The 20,548-nt window shown below is 37.2% G+C and overlaps 1 protein-coding gene across 1 annotated transcript in view; it reads right to left on the reverse strand.

The window, feature by feature from the left end:
- The window catches only part of RSPO2 (R-spondin 2), a 57,684-nt gene extending 41,096 nt beyond the window's left edge, over positions 1–16,588 (reverse strand). The window contains exons 1-3 of the mRNA XM_019472764.1: positions 16,404–16,588; positions 6,709–6,852; positions 5,440–5,628 (exon numbers count right to left, since the gene is read on the reverse strand). Coding sequence (XP_019328309.1) covers positions 5,440–5,628; positions 6,709–6,852; positions 16,404–16,485 — 415 coding nt within the window. The 5' untranslated portion in view covers positions 16,486–16,588. The remainder of the gene's footprint in view (positions 1–5,439; positions 5,629–6,708; positions 6,853–16,403) is intronic.
- Positions 16,589–20,548: the final 3,960 nt, after the last annotated feature.

The following is a 20,548-nucleotide window of genomic DNA, read 5'->3' on the forward strand; positions in this document are numbered from 1 at the left end:
TCACTTGCTTTGTGTATTATTATTATTATTATTATTATTACATTATTATTGTTATTGTTATTATTATTTTATTTCAATTATTAAACTGTTTTTATCTCAACCCACAAGTTTTTCTCACTTGTGCTCTTCCAATTCTCTCCCCCATCCCACCGGGGGTTGGGGAGTGAGCGAGCAGCTGTGTGGTACTCAGTTGCCGACTGAGGTTAAACCACGACATCCACATTGAGCACTTCAGTGTAGATGTAGTCAAAAATCTCAAAAGAACATAATCATCTGTCTGGTCACAGAGACCACTCACTGAGTTCTGGTGCTACATTTATTTTGAGCTTTTTTTTCTTTTTAATTTCTCACTTATGAAGAAGAGATTCATTGTAGCTGAAAGAAACCTCATGAAATTCAAAGACAAGTGCAAAGTCATGGCCCTGGACCACCTTGTCTGACCTGACTTTGAGCAGGAGGTTGGACTATGTAACCTCCCTAGGTCCCTTCAAACCTGTATTATTCAATAATTCTATGACTTTGTTGGTTGCACAACTAAAAAATTCTTCAGTTAGCCTCTTCTAAACAAATCTAATAAAAGAAAGAAATCCTAATTTCCTTTGCCAGGTTTCAAAAGAAAACAAACGTTAGCACCAAACTTTTTGGGGAAGTGGGGGAACGACACAAGAACATTTTTGACCCTTTATACTGCAGGTTGTCAAGTTAAAGCCAGAAATTTTAAAACATTCACTCTGAGAGGAAATACGTCAATTTAAAGAAGGAAAAAATACTTACCTACTAGAGATAACTATACCTGTAACATGGCTTCTATTAGAAATTATGCTAGTTTAGTATACTTTAAATTTATAGCTACTGTCTTCACCAAAGTGTATGTACAGTTTTACTCTAAATATTATTTATCCTACCTTAAATATTTTTGCAAACTGGGATCATTAGCTCCCTGTTTGCCATATCACTAGTAGCTTATCAGATTAACTCACACTACTTATTTAACATGCATTTTGCAGCTTTGCATATTTATTAGTTTTCTATATTTATGTATATATTTTTTAATCTTTTAATCTTTTCAGTCATAATTTCTGAATATTAATAATGAAATGTAACTGCAGTATAAGGACAGAAAGCCTGACTGGGTCTTTTTACCGTTGCTCTTCCAGAAGTCTTAAATTCTATTGCAGCAATGGAAAGAAGAAAGATTACTGCATAAAAAGCCTTCAAAGTCCAATCAAGCAGCATGAAGTCCATCCAATTACATGTCTGTGTTAAGGAAAGAACTCCCTCCCACTGTAGCCTCATGACCTGTCCTGCTACCTTCCCTCTTTCGAGCTCAGGAAATTAATGCAGACGTGCATCCCATCTTCACCTATCTTCCTTCATGTCTGAAATAAGCATTCAAAAATGGCATCATGATTTTTACTAATAGAGTAATATTCATGTATCGGATAACTTGAAGAACTGTGGTCTGATGGAAGACTAAAAGAAGTAGAGAGCTACTTTGCTTGCCTTTGTAATACTTAATAAGAAACATGAGAGCAATCTGCAAGTACCTCCAGGGTACTAACAAAGGAGGAGTAATTTACTGTGGTGAACATGGGGAACATGTAAAAAATAACAGGTAAAAAGAGAATATTTGTAATAAATATATGGGAAAATTTCTAGACAGCAAGCTGTATCAACCCATAGAATATTTCTGCCTGCTAATTTCCCCATTGCTTGTAATGCAATTACTCTTTTTTAAAAATTCTTTTTTTTCTTTCTTTTTCAGCTAAAGGGGAGAAAATTCCTTATCATGAAGAGACCAGCACAGGTAGGAGGTGGTCTGAACAATCCAAGTCATCTTCTTCTAAGTCTAACCTCTCATAGTATGAGTCACGTTACACCCAAGCCACAGGGTAACATACATAACATGAACAGACACACAAATGCGACATTCCCATCTGGTAGTAACAGTTAAATCAATTAGTACTGACAATAAGAAAATACCACTGAGTAACATATTTGAAATCAAGTAGAGTATCCTCTTATGTTGCTGGCTTCAGTAGGAAAGAAGCAAAATCATCTTTCACTTGCATTCCAGCTTGTATCTGTACAACTCTGCAATTACTGGGAAAGTGATAGAGTTCTTCATCAGCTAAATTTGTACCACAGCCATATGGCCAGATGGGTAACATCTCAATCCTTGATAAATATGAAACTGAAGTACTTAGCAGGAAAACTGAATTTAACACCAGTTCTTCTGCAAACATGTAAAAACCTGTTTCGGAAGTTTTTCTGTAATGTGGACCATAAATAGTAACTGTAAAATGTACAGAAGTAGAAAGCATGTGTCAAAAGCACTTTATTTGACCCTGTTCTACCAAAAATATCCTTACTTCCTGTGCTCAATTTAATCCATCACAATCTACAGCCATCTTAGCCGTATAATCCAATATTTATCCTACACATTTGTGTGAGTTTATGTACTGAGAACATTAGGAAGAAAGGATTTATTAACAGCCTCTCAACTGACATTTACGGGGATTATGGTTCTTCAGTCCCCCAGTAGTGCTAACCTTACATTTTTCTCTTATTTCCTCAGTTTAAAAGTTCAATTACAAAATTTCTAACATTAGGAAAACATCATATTTTTAAAAACACAGAATCTCCTCCTTAACAGCCAGGATCTGCTCAATTTCAGCTTCCCTGTAACCAGTGTCTCTGCCTCCTGCTACTTCACAGGGAGTAAGTAAGCAAAGAAACATTTCGAGTGTCGAATGGGGCAACCTGCTAACTAAATTAAATATGATAAAGGAACAGGATCTTAGACCAGTCATGTATATAATCATAATTAAAACATACTACGAAGCAGGAGTTTCGAACAGGCTTGCTCACCTGCAGAGATAACCAGGCCTGGGGAAGACTTACCCCAGGCGCTTAAAACACCACTAACACACTCCCTCCCAGGAGTTTCTTAGGAGAGAGAAAGGAGTTTATACTCTGGCCAGTGTTTTATATGATTGCACAGAAGCAGTATTAAGCATCAGCATTCAGTGCGGCGAGTTCAAACCTACAGTTTTGCACATATTTATTTTTATCTCTGAAAACACAGGCAGGGAATTCTGCACCATGAGAGGACAGGAGAGGACTGTAATCTTTAGGTTTTACTGGAGCCCATGGTTATGAAGGAGTACTACAAGCCTTTCACACTGAATTTGTATTTGTAGCAACAACTTTCCTGATATGTAGTGAAAAAAATGCAGAGATTTGGTCAAAGATCTTTATACAGACTAGGTAATAAATTTCCTAACTCTTGGGAAAGCCCATCACTGTGCCTTTGAAAAGATAAAATTTGAGAGGTAAATCTTTAATCAATGACCTGAATTGCTGGAGAAGAAAATTTGAAACCACCTAAGAGAACCTGCTACAAAAAGGTATGAAAGTTCCATAGCTCCAGATTACCACAGTTACATGAGCATGCTACAACATTCATGAATATTGTGGTCCACTTAAGCACACTTCTCAAACTATTTACCACAATTTGAATAATTTGTGTCCTAACTAAATTATCAAGACTAAACCCACACCTGTAACTTTCTACTTGCCAGGAGTTTATACAGAAGCTGGACATTGCATCTATGAAATACCTCCCTCTATACACATTGGGTACATAAATGACTAAATCTCTACCACATGGAGTTGCATTGAAAATATTCTGCAATTTTCTCAAATTTTCCACTACAAGCTAAACTTCATGCATCTGAACGGCAAAAAAAGAAAATATTTATTGGAGATTTTGTAAAACTTCACACAGGTTCTTTTTTCTTCCTTCCATTTTAGCAGTAAAACATTTCCCCAGTTGATCTGATCACTAACCCCATTTGGGCTTCAGAGTTTGTTAGAAGTAACTGGAACAGCCCATACACCTCAGCAGGCTGCAAGCACTAGTAAGTGTAGCTACCTTGACGTAGATGCAGCTGACTTGCATTCAAAGATACCATGAGACACATACCATGGCAACCCAAATCAGCCTTGATTTTTACCTTTTCTTCTTCCTTCCATTTTGTAGATTCCACTCTTTAACATCTTTGAGAAGTTTATTTAGGTTGCAGATTAACTGTGCTGTACAATGCACCCCGGTACCACTATGACTATGCACTATGCGTGCATGCACATGTGTATGAGTATAGGGAGTGGGACAGGGAGGAAGAGTGCGTAATAGACTCAGTTAACCTGGATAACAGAGAACCAACTTTATATTCTCTTCCAGATTTTGGCAGAGTCCTAGAGACAAAAATGAAGCTTGCACAGATTTAGTCTGTAAGCTAAAACTTTATGTATAATTTTCACACATACTGGTGGGCAGTATGTTCAAGCCAAGAGACATATTCAACAACCCCAGAACACAAAGCAAACTTATTTATGTACCTATGCTGAGATTATTTCAGTTTTAGCTTATTCATCAAGTTATGGCTTTTCTCAGGACTCTGCAACCCTTTATTCCTTTTTATTTGTCTGATCTCACAGTTGACCCAGCTTGCAGCAGGAGGTTAGACTAGAGATCTCTTGAAGTCCTCTCAAGCCTGAATCTTTCTTTAATCCTATGACTCCAAAAGGAATGGCATCTTTATCACCTGTTGATCACCCACCTCTCCTACAAATTCTGAAAACTCTGTAAGTGTTCAGTCTGCTCAAGTGAAAGGTTAATCATTTCAATTTAAAAGATAACAAAACCTCCTCTCTACCAGTGACATGCCTCTGCTTTGGGGTCTACAAAACCAAACACAAATTTGAAACTCTATTTCCTTTTTAAAATCAGCATCACTACGTAAGTCTTAGAACACCATGATAAAAGAAATAATCAAATTTCTTTATCTACTTGTGGTAATTGCCATAAGTTGGTCTCATGCTGAAAAGCTTGATATCTATCACTATTCGGCTTGTATCACATCTGTCATAGTTTGGCCCTGATCTACAATATTCAGAACAAGTAACACATTCCAGCTGATAGCGCCAGCTAACAATGCCATATGTAACTAATTTCATATAATTTAAATACCCATCACACCAGCACTGGATGTGCCACCTGCAGAGAGGTTTAGAATCATAATCTTTCCTGCCATGTGCAGAGCAATTAGTTATTCCATCGTTTTCAAGCTGAAGCTCAAACTGCAACCTGTTATGGTTCTTCCACGAGGCACCTCTTTGAAAAAGCCTCAGTACCACACCAGAAAAAAGTTTCACAGTCTACTGAAAGACTGATCACTCCCACACTGAGCCTTTCCCTGGAGTCTTGCTGCACAAATTAGGATTGCCGTAGTACTGCTGCCTTTTAGCCTCCGCTGGCAGAGCAGAGACAGGATTTCCCCTTCAGCTGGGATGAAATAGCTCTTTTTTCAAGTTAGAAATAGGATTTCAGTTAAGGAAAGCTCATAAAGATTTTTGTGGCATGACTACGCTTACCTCCTGGACAATGCCTCATGGCCATTTTACACCGTCTGGATTCTGCAATGGTTGGGCACGGTATTGTGTCTTTCACTGGCTTCTTCACAATTTGTCTTGTTCTCGTTTCCAGGCCCCACTTAAATCCACATGTTTTGTTATTTCTGCTGCAAGTTCCCCACTCACTCCACTGACCCACTTCACAGCCTTCTGATAAAGCAAAAGAAAACATGAGTGAACAATTCTTCTGGGTTTTTTTTTTTTGTTTTCTTTTTTTTTTCTTTGTTTTCTTTTTTTTTTAATTTAGAACACACTATTAGAAAGCAGCACTTGAAAGTTTTACTGTTAACAGGCAAAAACTTAGAAACAAAATGAAAATCTCTTACAGAACCTGAAAGAATCTTTTTAGCCAGCATCAACCTGAGCATAAAACCATCAGACTATCAATCTGAATGTATAGACATCATGTCAGTCCCAAATGTTCAAAAACCCTCCTTAAATCATGAAATTGATTTAAATTTTTCTCTTTTTAATAAATAAATCCTATTTGGTTGTCACCTGGATTTGCAAAGCTCAAGAGTTCACATTTCCAGGTCCTCTCCATCATGAAATGCAAGGAATACTCTTGAAAGAAAGAGTCTGTTCTGACACAATCCCTAGGCTTCAAGATAAAACACCAAATTGTGAGACTTGAGAAATATTGTGAGAACTGCCAATGCTGGCTCAGAGTTACAAAGTAGATTTCTACTAAAAACACTTATTTGGTGGTTTATATTTGTTACTTGCTAATGGAAAAGGGGGGAGCTGCAGAGAAAATACAATTGAATTTGAAGCCCAGATGCTACAGGAATTCAATCTGCCCTGCCCCTAGTTTCTGGCCTTGGTAAAAGGCAAAAGGAGAAGGTAGTTTTATGAGGGCAAGAGTCCAACGAGTACATCATTGACTTAAAGTTCTAATGCAAAAACTGGCCTTCCTGAAATCTTACAAATTCTGAGTTATAAATCCTCATACAAGGTGATTTACAGTTAAGAGGACAGAACTTTCTGATGCATAACAGAGTGACATTCCCGATAACGCAGTATTTCAAAGTTTGAAAAAAACTATTATTATTATTGTTGTTGTTATTTATTGTTATTATTAGGGGTAAAGAGTTCCAAACACAATCCATTAGTGAATATTTCTTGATAGAAAATACTAAGCACCAGCTTAAAAATAGTGTCATAAGTATTTGAATCTGTCCACCTGGCAAAAGAGCTGTTTCAGCAGCATTGTTGTGCTAGAAGACTCACCCACACATTCCATAAGCTCTTCCAAGGCTGCAAATCCTGGGGGGCATCCTCGGAAGCAGCGGCCTCTGTGCGAGTAGAAGCCAGTTTTGCATTTGGTACAAAAGTCTCTGCTAAAGCAGGAGTCACAGTTTTCTATTCTGCATCCTGAATCAAAAGGATCATAAGGAACAATGAGACAGCTAAGTTAGGGTAAGACTGAAAATGAAAGGACTTGTAAAGCAATAAAATAGCAAAACCAGAAGTGCTATAATGAGGAATACTGTCATCCTGAAATCTATCTGCTCTATAAGAAAAATTACAGTTAACTGTAATTATTTACCACATTTTCCCATACATCCTTTTAATCCTTTTTTTTTAATCAAATCTGTAGATAAAACCTCTAGTTAAGTGATATTTGAGTTAATTACATCTTTTTGGAGGAAAAACATTCAATGTAAATTATTTTTGTGTTTAAGTAATTTTGAGTAAACTAAGATGCAACAAATTATTTTGGGAAGTATGCATGTATTATATGTACTGTCTTCAGTTTACTATTTGTCATTGCAAGCAGGATACATTTTTTTTCCATGAGTTGACCCTATAAATAGCTGAATGAAGGCTTTGATGTATTATGTCTGATGTCCTTATCTACACGTACGCATGTGCTACCATGCAAAAAGCCTCAATTTTTCTGGATATAACTCCTCTCTATTATTAAGGCAGTTAATCCATAAAAAAATAACCATTATTAAATGACTAAAAGACAAAGCTATAATCAATAATTAAAAAAAATACTATTGTCTTTTGAAATACTGCATTTCTCTGAAAATTTAAGAGAAATATCATCCACAATAGATTACAGACTCGGAAGCAGACTATTCAGAAACATCTTATTCCATATTAAAACATGGCAACTTGAAAGTGAATTAGATCTCAACAATCATATGCACACCTGAAAAACAGACATACTTACATGGAGGCTTATGAAAGTCAGTCATACATACCTACAAAAAAATGCCAGGGAAAAATGTTCCAAAGATTAAAAAGTAAAAGCCATTATATTTGGAACAGTAACGAACACTTTAAAATTAATTTAAATAATCTAATCCTTCAGCTAACATACATAATTTATATAAACTACATTAACTGTATCCTGTCTTCAGCTATCTGAAGTCACAGCAGGAAGCATTTGTTATTCATGTCATGCAACAATATACTAATCTTTTCGGTCACTTATTCATTTATTCTTCATTATTTTCTAAAGAAAAAAAAATCACAAACCATAAGGACTTCTGAAATAGCTATTGGTAAATATCCCCTAACAACACTTCAAATTTAGCCAATCTTCATAAAACAGATTGTAATATTTATTCTTGAGCTTCAGCAGGCCAAAGTAGGGCAAACCATAACACTTCAACTAGGTGGTGATGGGAAATTATTCTTTGTTAGCAATTAGGGAAATATGAGGCTTTTTAGATCAGATTTCTTGTGGCATTGGACAATAAATTAGGCAGATCACATGAAAAATATTTCAAATGCTGGTACACCTTTCTTTGGTTAGAAGGAATGCGAACATCAGTTTGAAGTCTTCCACTGCCAAAGGGAAGCTCTGCAGGCTCTGTTTAGACACAACCACACATAATCTGCATGCTACCAACTCTATCTCTCCAGCATCTCTCAAAGGGGCTTTTAGAACTTGTGTTCATACAAGCAGCACAAGTTGGGCTTCTTATCCACAGTTTAGTTTATAGGGAACTCCCAAGAATGATAATTTCTTTTTCATGAGGTTTGAACCAATCTCCAAAGAACAGGAGATCAATGCTTATACAATGACCCTGCAAAATCACTTCCCCAGATTAATGTGTCTGCAAGGCAAAATTATAAGGTGAGCTGCTCTGGAGATGTACTGCAATAGTTAATTGCAAATCTCCTTTGTTACACTCAAGATGTACTGCAAGTATTTTATTAATTGCAATGCTTGAATCAAACATTCAGTGTGTTTAAATATTCAGAAAAAAACATTTGCCTCTTGCCTACCCACACAAGACAGTTTGAAAAGACGTCAAGGTTTTTCCAAATCATTTAGTCCAATGATGAGGTGCAGAACAGAACATTAAAAGAAAAATTAGCATAATGTGACCCTCCCTCACATCCAAGTGACGTAAGTATATTTTTGAAGTAACATTTTAACTATTGCTTTCAAAACATGTTGAGGAGTAACATGTTTAAAGTTTACTCCATTTGAACTTTTTTGGATGGAAGAGGGATTAAATGAATAACCTTCAGTACAAGTTGCCTTTTAATATCATATAAACACGCTTAGCAGGCGAAAGCCTGCCTCACCTTACGCTGTGGATATCCTCCATAAAACTATTGCTATTTAACAGTACATATGTGAATATCCCATATTTAAACATTAAACAAATGAATCAATCTTCTTTCAGTTTCTTAATCATATTTCAAAATTCCCAACCTATTTATATCTTTTGCTTTGCCTTCTATGCCAGTTTTCTTTTGTATCACAGTAGAGTCCTTGTCATGATAATTATATTTTGGAAGCATTAGTAGGGGCTCCTGGGTTAAGGTTGGGTGGAGTTTTCCACCAAGGCAGTTTATTTTCAGTTTTTTGATACAGTTTTTTATTTTCAGATAAATTAGTTGGGGGAAAACACTGACAAAGTATTAGGAATACTTTAAGAATTCTGAAATTAAAACATTAATTCACCAGAATGATACTCAGTACAATGCTTGGGGTTACTGGGTGCTAATCATAATGATAATTTAACTCAGTAATAAACCACACTGTAGCTGAAGATCAACTGGGATTGACAACTACTCCTTTTTGACATCCTCCATATACTCTGTTTCAAATCATGAAGGGTGCTGGTGAAGCTCTAAGTCTTGCAGGGATTTTTTTAATAAAATTTAAATAAACTAAAGAATTAAAGAAGAGCAGTACTCCAAAAGTTAGAAAAGCTAACTTTCTAGCAGTCTATTTTCAATCACAAGCTGTCACAGGAGTGGCTATAAATTCACAGCTCCATGACTTCACCTTCCAGGGGAAAGGGTGGAAGAAAAGTCACTACTTTGTCTGGTCAAGCTAAGCTGGGCTGAAATTAGACAGAAGTGCTTTGCTCAAGTATCTTCAGCGTTCAGACAAAACAAAGCGAAACAAAAACTTATCCCTTCGACAGAGCTCCGAAATGTTGATTTATGGGACAAGATATATAACTTCTCCAATGGAAACTCTATTGACACTGTGCAATCTCTTAATTTAGGCTGACAGGAGAGTAAGAACTTGAATGACTGACATTTGAGTAGAGCACAAGGTTAGATTATAGTACGTAAAAGTGCCTCCATACTTGCGAGCAGTTACAGAATATGCTCAAGAAAGAAACATAACTCCATGAGCTAATAATGTGCCACTCCTCAGTCAATGGCCAGGAAACCTACCAAGCTGAAGGACCAAATTCTTTGGTTCTACAGAGGAGCAAAAGAAAAAGGATCATAATATCTCCCTTTAAAAAGGTCATTGTCAGAAAAGAATCCGAAGACAGACATGTAAAACATCTTTGACTTTGCTTACTGAAACAGAGTGGCAAAAGAGAAGTTATGTACAGGACTTAGGAGCCAGAGTTCCCTTTTCCTTAATTTTCAGTGAGCTCTAGCACCCCATGGCACTTCAGAAATAATTTTCTTCTGAAGTGTGTTTGCACATACACCAGATTTTTAAAAAAAGTAATAGCTACGAGCCATGTTTCAGTCAAGGTTATGGTGAACAATTTGATCTATAAGAAGTGCATTTAGCTAGCCAGCAATAAAAAATTTGTATTTAGGCTTTATAATCTCATTTATATTGACCCAAATGTTCCTCTGACATTTACCTGAATATCATAAAAACCCAAATCTGATTGACGTGGATGAAACTTACAATATTTATAGAAAACTACATAAATAGTGCATTAAAGAACTCTGGAAGGAGAAAGCCTGGATTCATGCCCAAATTAAGAGAAACATTTTAAGCAGATGAACCACAGTGATATTAAAAGATTTTCGTGACCAGCTTTGGCTTCCTGACAGTCATGATAAGCCACTCCTACTCATTCTTCTTTTAAAATAAGCATTAAAGAATTGACAGACTTACATTTTAGAGAAGGAATCAAAAGCCCAGGATTTCAAAATACAAATTCAGATGTTGAATTAAATTTAAACTCAGATGCATATGCCTGTTACTGTAAAAATGAGTATGTGCTCCTGTAAACATCTTCTTTCTGTACTATAATTACAGAGAGCATAATGTTACCAAAACAAATACTATCCTTCCATAGTAAATTTATCACCAGGTTATAAGGTGATGCAGAATAAGCTGAACTGTAGGGAAATATAATGCCTTTGAAGTTCAAAATAAAGCATAAAATGCTCCATATTGAGATGCATGTGCTTCATATTTTAACATACCTTAACAAGAAGAAGGTTTACTATATTAGTTTCTCATACTAAGTGCAATATGATGAATTTTAAGGTCAAAAGATGTCTATCTCAACTGTAAAAAGTAGGTACTCATTTGTAAAGTATTTTTACTGATATGCATAATCTTGGAAATTTTACATGAGCCTTATTTTGCCTTTGTGAAATGTCCATATTCTGTAGCATTTCCATTGTCACATTGACCTTTTCTAAACATAATCAATGTGATTTACTACCCATCCATAACTCCCTTCACAACAAAGATATTTTGTAGTACACGTAGTACTGAAAAGACAGCTGGTCAATTCCTAGTAATGTTAATAACAATAACGATTCACAGCAAGTTCTGCTCCGCATGAAACGCAGGCACCAGTGAAGAGCAGTTGAGTATGGGAAAGGGAAGTGAGAACACATGAGGGGATCTGCATGAGTGGAAAGCAGCAACCACCAGCACAAGAAAGAGAACTGTACTAAACTGTACTGAACACCTTTGAGACAGAGAGATAATGATCACATTTTGCAAAGGGAAGCTGCAGACTGAAGCTGGGGAAGGAAACATGGCATTCCTAAATTGAAGGGCTTGGTAGTCTTTGCACTGAAATTGGGTCCTTGCTTGAGGCATCCCCTTGTGTTTAAGAAGTCACAGTAATAGATGATGATTCACTACAGTTAGCGTTTTCCTTTTGAAGGTCAAACTCGGTCTTTCTATGAGAGAGAAGCCTCTGGGCCCGTAACTTGTGAGGTTGGTTATCCTGGGGAGTGACAACTGTAGCTTGGTCCAAAGCACCTAATACTTTGGTCTTTCACACTGAGCTCTGACTCACAGTGCCCTACTATTCTTGCCTCAGATCCCTCTGCCTCTCCTACCCCAGAACCTCCTAACTTCACCTATCCTCAGACTGTCCCCATGCCCATCACACTCACTCTTTCCAACTCCTGCTCCCATCCCTCTGCTGCTCAGTAAAACAACATTGGTGCTACAGACTTAACTTCATGCCACCAACCTGACGTGTCCATTGGCACTCCACGCCAATCTGTCATCGACCAGCACCACCTTCTGTGCTAATCCTCTCCAGAATTTCCTGAGCCAGGAGAGACTTCAAAAACCCAGACTACACATTTTATAACTCACCTAGAGGACACAAGGGCACAAGGGACAAAGACTGTGCTAGTGTTAACAGTAGCAGCAGACAAAGGCAAGATGCTGAAGAAAGCTATGATGTGAGCAGCTCTTATAGTGGATGGAGTATCAGTTGAACAACCAATGGAAAGAGAAGAGAGACCAAAACTTTCAGGAAAGTCACTGAGGAGACAGCAAGGAAAGGAGGAAAATCATAAGCAAAAGAGCTTTAGCCTACAAGAGAGTATCTATTAATAGCTAGCTATTTAACCTCCTAAGCAGATGTGGCTTAGGTAATTGCAGGTTTATTATTATTATACAAATAAAGATTTTTAAGCTACAACTTTGGCAGGGGCTGAGCATGAGTGCTAGAGAATGAAGAAGTCACTTGACCATAACAGGTCCTGAAGTTTACCACAGGTCTACCATTTCATGGAGAGCAATGCTTGGAATACAACATCCTAATTATAAAATACTATAGTGAGGATTTTTTTTTTTTAAATAAATTCATTTAATAAACAAAGATACATTTCCAGTATGTTCTATTCTGGATTCATTATTAGTCGGAATCTTTTAAATAAATGCCAAACCACAGCGTTTTCAATTAGTACTTTACAAATATACAATTGCCCTATTAAATCTAAACTGACTACAGATTTAATAAATCTTAATTCAAAGCACTATGATGATTTTTGTTGCCAGACAGATGGAACAAAACTCTTCCATCAAAATACAAAGTAAGGCCAAAAATCAAAAAATTCCAAATTAAAAAAAAAATCCAAATCCATTTGAAGGAGGAGAAGAGCATGGAAGAGATAAGGAAAAAATTAAATGCCTATAAAATAATGATAGGTAGACCTCAATTTCTGGCCATCCAACTTCATTTTCAAAATCCCAAATGCTATATTAAGCTTGTTTTTAAAAGATAAAGCCATATATTTGAAGGAAAAAAACCCCACAAAAGTAATGAAAACTATTTCTAAAAAGTCAGAAAAACTATTTTATTTAAAGCAAATAGTGCTGCCCCTGTGGTAAGTGAACCCTCTGACAGACAGTTACAATTGCACTGGCTACAACAGTCTCAGAAGGTCACATGCTCTTCTATACTACATAATAAATAGTCAAGCTATGATATATTAATGATGTATTGCTATTTTGTAACAAAGTTAAAAAAAAAATTACCTTTCTTAATACAGTGAATTAACTACACATTTAATAAATGCTTAATTTGTTTAAAAGCTGCTCTTTATCTTGTTTTTACTTAAGGTGCATGGAAGAGGAAATTACAGTTTTAGCAATGTCAGGCCCTCCTGTGAGAAAGAAGGTGAACCTAAACAAATGGAGTAAGCAACCAAAGATGAAGGGAGCTATAATTTCTAAACTCTGAGTGCTTCCTCCCCCTGAAATTGTAGAGGTTACTATGGATACAGACTAAGTTAAAAGGTTCAAGATAGGCTTGATCCATTAATCAGACCAATGTTAAACCAACCACCCAGGTGACAGATTTCATCTTACTCTTTAATTCAGTTTTGTTTTTTTCTCAAGAGATTATTCCTTAATGGAGAAATTCAGTTCAAAGTCATTAACTATTAAAATTTCTTGGAAAATTAACAAAGTGTAGCTCTTCTCATTCTTCTACGGAAGAGACTCAACACTTTCCAATTTTGTGTCCAAATGTACTGCATTCTCATACCACAGTGTTCAGGTGGAAAATCACCTCCAGCAGGAAACTCTACATCAATTTCAAGAGACAAGCAGTCTCAAAATTATATGATTCACTGTTACTAGAAAACCAGTCTAGAATCACTTAGCAAATTCAAGACACACATACTGCTTACATGTAGAAAAGAAAATTAGTCTTGAAATTCAAAATTTCCATCATTTTAGAGCTGCTGCACTTGGCTGTGGTATTTATTGTGTTACATTTGGCACTAACTATGTTTGGCTTTTAAAATCATGTCAACATTTTCCATAAAAACATTTTCTATAGCTTCTCTAACAAAAATGGGCAAGTGTTTGTGTAATAAAATGTTGAACAGATTTTGTGCCTATAAAGATATTAATAGGGCAGAAATCATTTCAACTTATGTAATTCAAGCTCTGTAACTCCCAGAAGGATTTTAATATAGCCAGAATTTTTATTATTTTTAGCTGAGATAATACTATCTGAGCAATGGACTCTGTAACTAAGCGTACCTAAAAGTATCTAACATCAAGTAGGAAGAAACCTATTCTATTTTTTAAGAATGTTTATTTTAACTCAACTTCAATTCACAAAATGTCTGGGTGTCCACAATACAATGTATGTGCCCTGCAAGATCACTAAACGAAGAACAAAAATGAAGATGTGATTTATAAATACACTAGTTGGCAGTTACACTAAAATAAAAATATACAATGAAAAAATCATTGGAGGGGAACCAGGACTGGTCAGTAAATGCATCATTATTCTCACAGGGGGAGACTGTCAAAGGCATGAGGGTGAGTTAAATACCCAGTGCTCAACACATGCCGATATGGGTTGGACACAACTCGCATTTATGCTTTTCAAAACCAATCCTGTAATTCAGGGAAAAAGGCCACTTTCTGTAAGTGGTAAAAATGATACAAAGTTATAGTGGATTCACCATCCACCTTCCACAAATAACTTTTTTTTCTTTTTAAGAAAGTAAAGAAAGACTGCCAGTGCAGACTACTTTTCCTATCTCACAAGCGCAGTACAGGCTAATATAGATATATTCATCTATTTCCCAAAACTGTAACTATATTCAAAAACATTTTTACATGGGCAAGTTTTTACAGCCCAGTTTTGAAAGGTTTAAAGTGGATGAGTTGCTGAATTCACAAACGTGTTATGAAAATTAAGGCCAAGATCCTAAAGTACTTTATAGAAGGCATACGTAAACCATATACTGGTCTCATTTAATTTTTCATCAAAACCTAGCCACCTGGTACAGATTAGGCAGCACTCAGCAATATTACACAGCAGTTGGGAACACAACGTGAAGAATACCATATCCACAGAGCCTGCGGGGGGAATGGGGAGAAAGAGGTGGGACATCATTACACAGGCTGGGACGGGTCCAAGCACGGCCGTGAGTGCTCCCCCTCCAGCCCGGACTGCCACAGAGTGACCTCACGTGGGTCTCAAGATTATGTGTGATGTGAAAGCCAGCACCCGCTTTCTCACAACGCGGTGCGTCCCAGTGACATGCCGCAGTACTGGGCATTTAGCATTTAACAGACACTTGATTATTCCAGGAAGAAAAGAAAAGCTATTTCTCACTTCACGTTCTTAGGTTCGGCGACATAATTCTGGTTAGGCTATGACACACACACAAAAAAACCCCCCATAAATACGAATTCGAGGTAATAGCAATGATTAATAATCCATATGGGTAATACTCCACCTATGAGCATATGGAAAAATCAATATCAGCACAACTGCCAGACAGCGGTGAAATAACGTGGAGATACCAGAGCACTCATTGTTTTTAACAGTTGTGCTTCTAGGCACAAACATGCAAACAGGGAATCTTGTTGCACATTAGCAGGTTGTAAATTTCCAAATAAAATGCAGTACTAAAAGTGAAAGGTTGTTTGTTTGTTTTTAATAGTACATCTGTTTTATTAAAATAACAACACTTACATATTAAAGCATGTCTGGTGTGAGGTGTCTGGTCACCTGCAATTTGTGTGGGAACACAAAGCATGACAAGAAGCCCACCCATATATCAGAGCATATACTGACTAGTACCTACATGAGGTACTAGTTAAATTAATGCTTAATCCTTTTTATTTTCATATAATGGGAATTTGTTTGTTAAAACTAGGAATATCTGCCTAAATCACCATTCTTTCCTAAATTTTCCTTCTAACTAAAGCAATAATAACAATAAAACTAACAATAAAAACTAGGTGAACGCATCAACTATTTAATCTGAAAGTTACATATCTTGGAATGAGCTGGAATGTTCTTTAGCAAAGAAGTTTTATGATGATCTTGAGACATCTGTGAAAATATCATCATGTTCCACAACATATCATCTTAAAAACTGAGCGTGAATTATGGCCTTCCTATAAAAGTGAATGTAAGTGTTCAAAAAAAAAACCAAAAAACAAAACTCACTTGAACATCTGTTCATATCTGGCGTTCGGAGTCCGTAGTACCCTGACGGGCAGGAATGCAAGCATTCACCATATTGTCTCATTCCTTCTCTTCGTAGGAAGAAGAATAACTTGTGTTGGCATCTGATGCACCCATTATCCTTTGAACAAGATAAACAGCCTTTGCAAATTGGATTTGGTCCATAGCTAGCTGCAAAATAAGAAGATAAATTACACTTGAAGTTCATTTGGAAATTATTTTGGGTGGAGGTCCTCTTCCCTCTAAAGTGTTACTTATCTACTGCATGATTACAAGTATTACATCAATATTACATGATTTGAAAGGAAGGTTCTGAAAGTGCACTCATTCTCATACATGTGCACTGGCAAGTGAATAAAAAGAAATGCAATCTTTATATTTTTAATTGTATGTAGGGCAATTTAATGAATTTATACACTTTTTAAATAAAGGTACAGGCAAGCAGAGACCAAGCTATATAAAGTTCACCAGTACAGCATAAGTAAAACCAAACTAGAATTCAGCACCTGGAAGCTGAGCACATAAGCACACAACAGCAGCAAAATATAAGAACATCATCACTCTGATATATGCACCTGGAATTATATGTCCATGGAAATCCAGCAACCACACTAATGTAACTTCTGGCTTGTGAAGAGAGCAATATGAAGAGTAATAAACTTTCTACAGTACAGGTACAGCACTAGCAAAGCATGCTGTCCCATAGCTCTTAGGGTTCTAGAACAGCTGTCTTGCAGTTTCTTCTTGGTCTTTCTAATGAGAATGTCAGGATGATTATTTCCAAAAAAGAGTATCAGTTTTAACTTCTAAGAGCCTTTTTCTACAAGTTTCTACCCAAAGTGGGCTGAAAACCATATGCACAGACATTACCGAAGGAAGGTGTTTAGTGCAGATTACCATTTTAGGTCACCAGCTGCTGTGCCTTCAACTAATTCTGTTCTCTTTCTTCTTTTTTTTTTTTTTTTTTTAAATTAGTTGACTGATACTGCAACACAAACCTTAGCTGCATCACTCTTTCCCTTATGACCTTTTACTAGCCTGCCTTTCTGCAGAGTCGCGGAACACTCCCCTGTCCCCATGGCCTGTCAACTCCTTCTCAGGCACTGAGTCCGCACAGCAGGTTAGCAGAGGGAGGATGGCTCAAGACATTCCTGAAACCAGCATAACTTAACAGGTCTGTTTTAAATATTAAATTGGCTACAGGACTTCACAGAAACTTGCCAGTTCAAACCTGGTTTACTGGAAACAAAAGAAAAATATTATGCAACACAAGGAAACTGCCTTTGGGGTCTCAAGGACTTTTTAATAGAGGCTACTCTGAGGGCAGCTGGCCAAAAGGGCAAGGACTATGTTTAATTGTTATATTTTAAAATATTTAAAAGTATTCACACCCTAACATAGTACTCCGGTACTTTTATCTTGTATGGATGGATAATTGAGGTTGTTCAATGGATGACTTCACCAGCAGAGCTGGGAAAAGAAAAAAGGAAAAGCCCACCACCCTCTGGAACCAGTAGCTGATAAACTTTACTCTCACCTTCACACATCTGCACACCACATTCCCACTCCCTCTCTGCTCCCGTCCCCCACACATGCCTCTCCAAGTTCAGCACGACAGCATTCAACTCCGATCTTGTACAAAGTAATCCCAGTGGCTGGCAGGCAGGATGAGAAGCAAGCAATGCAGCGTGAAACACCTCAGCCAGTGGGACACTTTCTGGGTGTTGGAGTCCTCTGGCACCAGGCTCACCTGATGAGATCCTCTTGATGGGAATAGCATCCTTACCCTCTATGGTATATGTACGATTCTTTGGCTCTCTGTTAACCCCTTTGTAATGACACACCCTACCAGACAACTGCCTTACACTCCTAAACCAGTTCCCATCTCCTGTTGCCCACAAGACCTCAGATATAACTTTTCCTACAGTTCATCTTGCAACTATTCTCATCCACAATCCACATCTTCAAAGACATACAAGAAGAGAAACAAACAGATGATGAGCTAGGCCTGGATGCATCCCTCATCTCACTGTCGGCAGGAATTGCCTATCTGTAACCACATCAAATAATACGTGACCATGTACTCCAAAGCAATTGTTGCTTAACACATGGTGGGCAATCCTGTAGACTTCTGAATCCCCTTTTAGTCTCCTTGCATCTCACTCTCAGTAAATCTGTACCTCCAGCTTGTTCAAGGTTCCTCAGAGAAGCCTGTACTTTAACAAAAGAATTAAAAAGAACAAAGGAAAAGTAAAGATGCGAGATGCCTTAATTTTTTCACGACTCAAAGTGTTTTTTGGAGTTTGAATCAGCTGAAGCCAGGATCTCATATACAGCATGTTGTTTCTTCCCCAAATCAAGGATTTATTTTTTCTCTATATCCCTCTTGAGCAGCTACACAATATTGACATCAAATAACCCAGCTCCCCAGTTCATTCCAGGCTTCAGCCTTGACTGTCCACCCTGTGTAGCTGTCACTCCAGCCCTATGCTCTTCTCTGGAGTGAACTAACTCCTTCCAAATCATAACCCATATATGCCCCTGGGGAGAGTCTGCTCCAAGGAATCTTCCAAGTAGGTAACATGAACAAGACTGCACCACTCTGCCACATAGTCCTCGTACCCTTTTCTAGCACTCTGGAGCAGGACTCACCCCTTACACCTGGGTACCCTTTTCATTAGGGTTACCCCTTACACTCACACCATGCAACATGTAACAGTTGTCATAAAAACCCACAATCCAAGCATGCTGTATGATCCTTGCATTATTTCAGAAACTTTGAACAGGGAGAAGAATATATATGATTATGACTTAGGGCCAGGCCAATTGCTGAACAGCATGGGTATAGCTAAAAGCTACTATTCTCAATGGTCTGGTTTGGGGAGCAGGGATTACGCTCCTGAGCAGATACATTTGTAGTGTTCATGTAGGTCTCATGTCCACCTTCCCTCATTGATCCCCATTAAAATTCAGACTTCTTGGCTACAAAATGTATCTCAGTTTGACTCTACTCTCCAACTTTCCTCCCCAAATACCTCTTCTTTCTATTTCTGGTAAGATGTCTTTGTTGATAACCCTTTGTTCTGCAGACAAATTTAATTATGCTGACTTCCCTGGGCTTCAGCCATAGCTCTGTCCTAACATACTCTCACATGAAAAGGAGCTAGCAGCATAAAATGATCCTCCATTACCCTGTGCTATCCTTTGTTTAGGAGATGGACAGCACATCTTTCACAGCTTAAGGTCAACACAAGATATATGAAAGAGTTCAATAATATAGTAATTTTGTAAGTTTTATACATTTATCTCAAAATTTTAACTTGTGTGTAGGTTCCCTGAACCATGACATCTAGACTCTCCTTCTTTATCTCCCGAGCAGCCCTAACAAATGATTTATAATTTCTATGCTTGTATTTTTTCCCCTCCTATAGGAATGCTGTGAGATTCAGTTCATCAAAACTTGTAATCTGCTCCGAAATGCTCAGATGTGAGGTATTATAGATGTGACACATGTACTGTTACTTAAACGAATGATTATTAAACTCACACTGAATTTGGATAACAGAGTTCAAGATGGTCACATAGTTAATGGTCACATAGTCATGACTTCCCCCTGTTGCTCTCCCAGTTACTAAGTTATAATAAAAACCTAAAAATACATCAGATATTTTTCTTTTCTTTCTTTACCACATTAGGAAAAAAAAAATCACTGAAGAATTATGCAATGGTAAGGGGAGAGAATATGATTTGTATTCTGTAATACAGAGAGTAAACTTCATGAAAGAATCTGAAAACTTCCCAGTGTGTTGCTTAGGCAGCAGACTAAAAAATTTCCAGGTATTTTGCATACAGTAAGTTATTGTGAAGTGCATATCACAGAATCAGCGTCCTTCCACTTTGTTGTTGCTTATATTTTTTTCCAAGCTTCATGGGAAGCATACTGACTTCTGCAACCTTTCTGTCAGTTCAACTTGTCCCAAAGCAGGGAAAATCATTATATGCTCTACTACTAAATTACTTGGACACAGAACATATACTTTAACAAATCATAAAATCATAGAACAGTTTGGGTTGCCCCCACCTCTGGGCAACCTGTGCCAGTGTGTCACCACCCTCAGCGTAAAAAA

Source organism: Aptenodytes forsteri, unplaced genomic scaffold (genome assembly GCF_000699145.1).
Source record: "Aptenodytes forsteri isolate BGI_AS27 unplaced genomic scaffold, ASM69914v1 Scaffold421, whole genome shotgun sequence".
NCBI lineage: Eukaryota > Metazoa > Chordata > Aves > Sphenisciformes > Spheniscidae > Aptenodytes > Aptenodytes forsteri.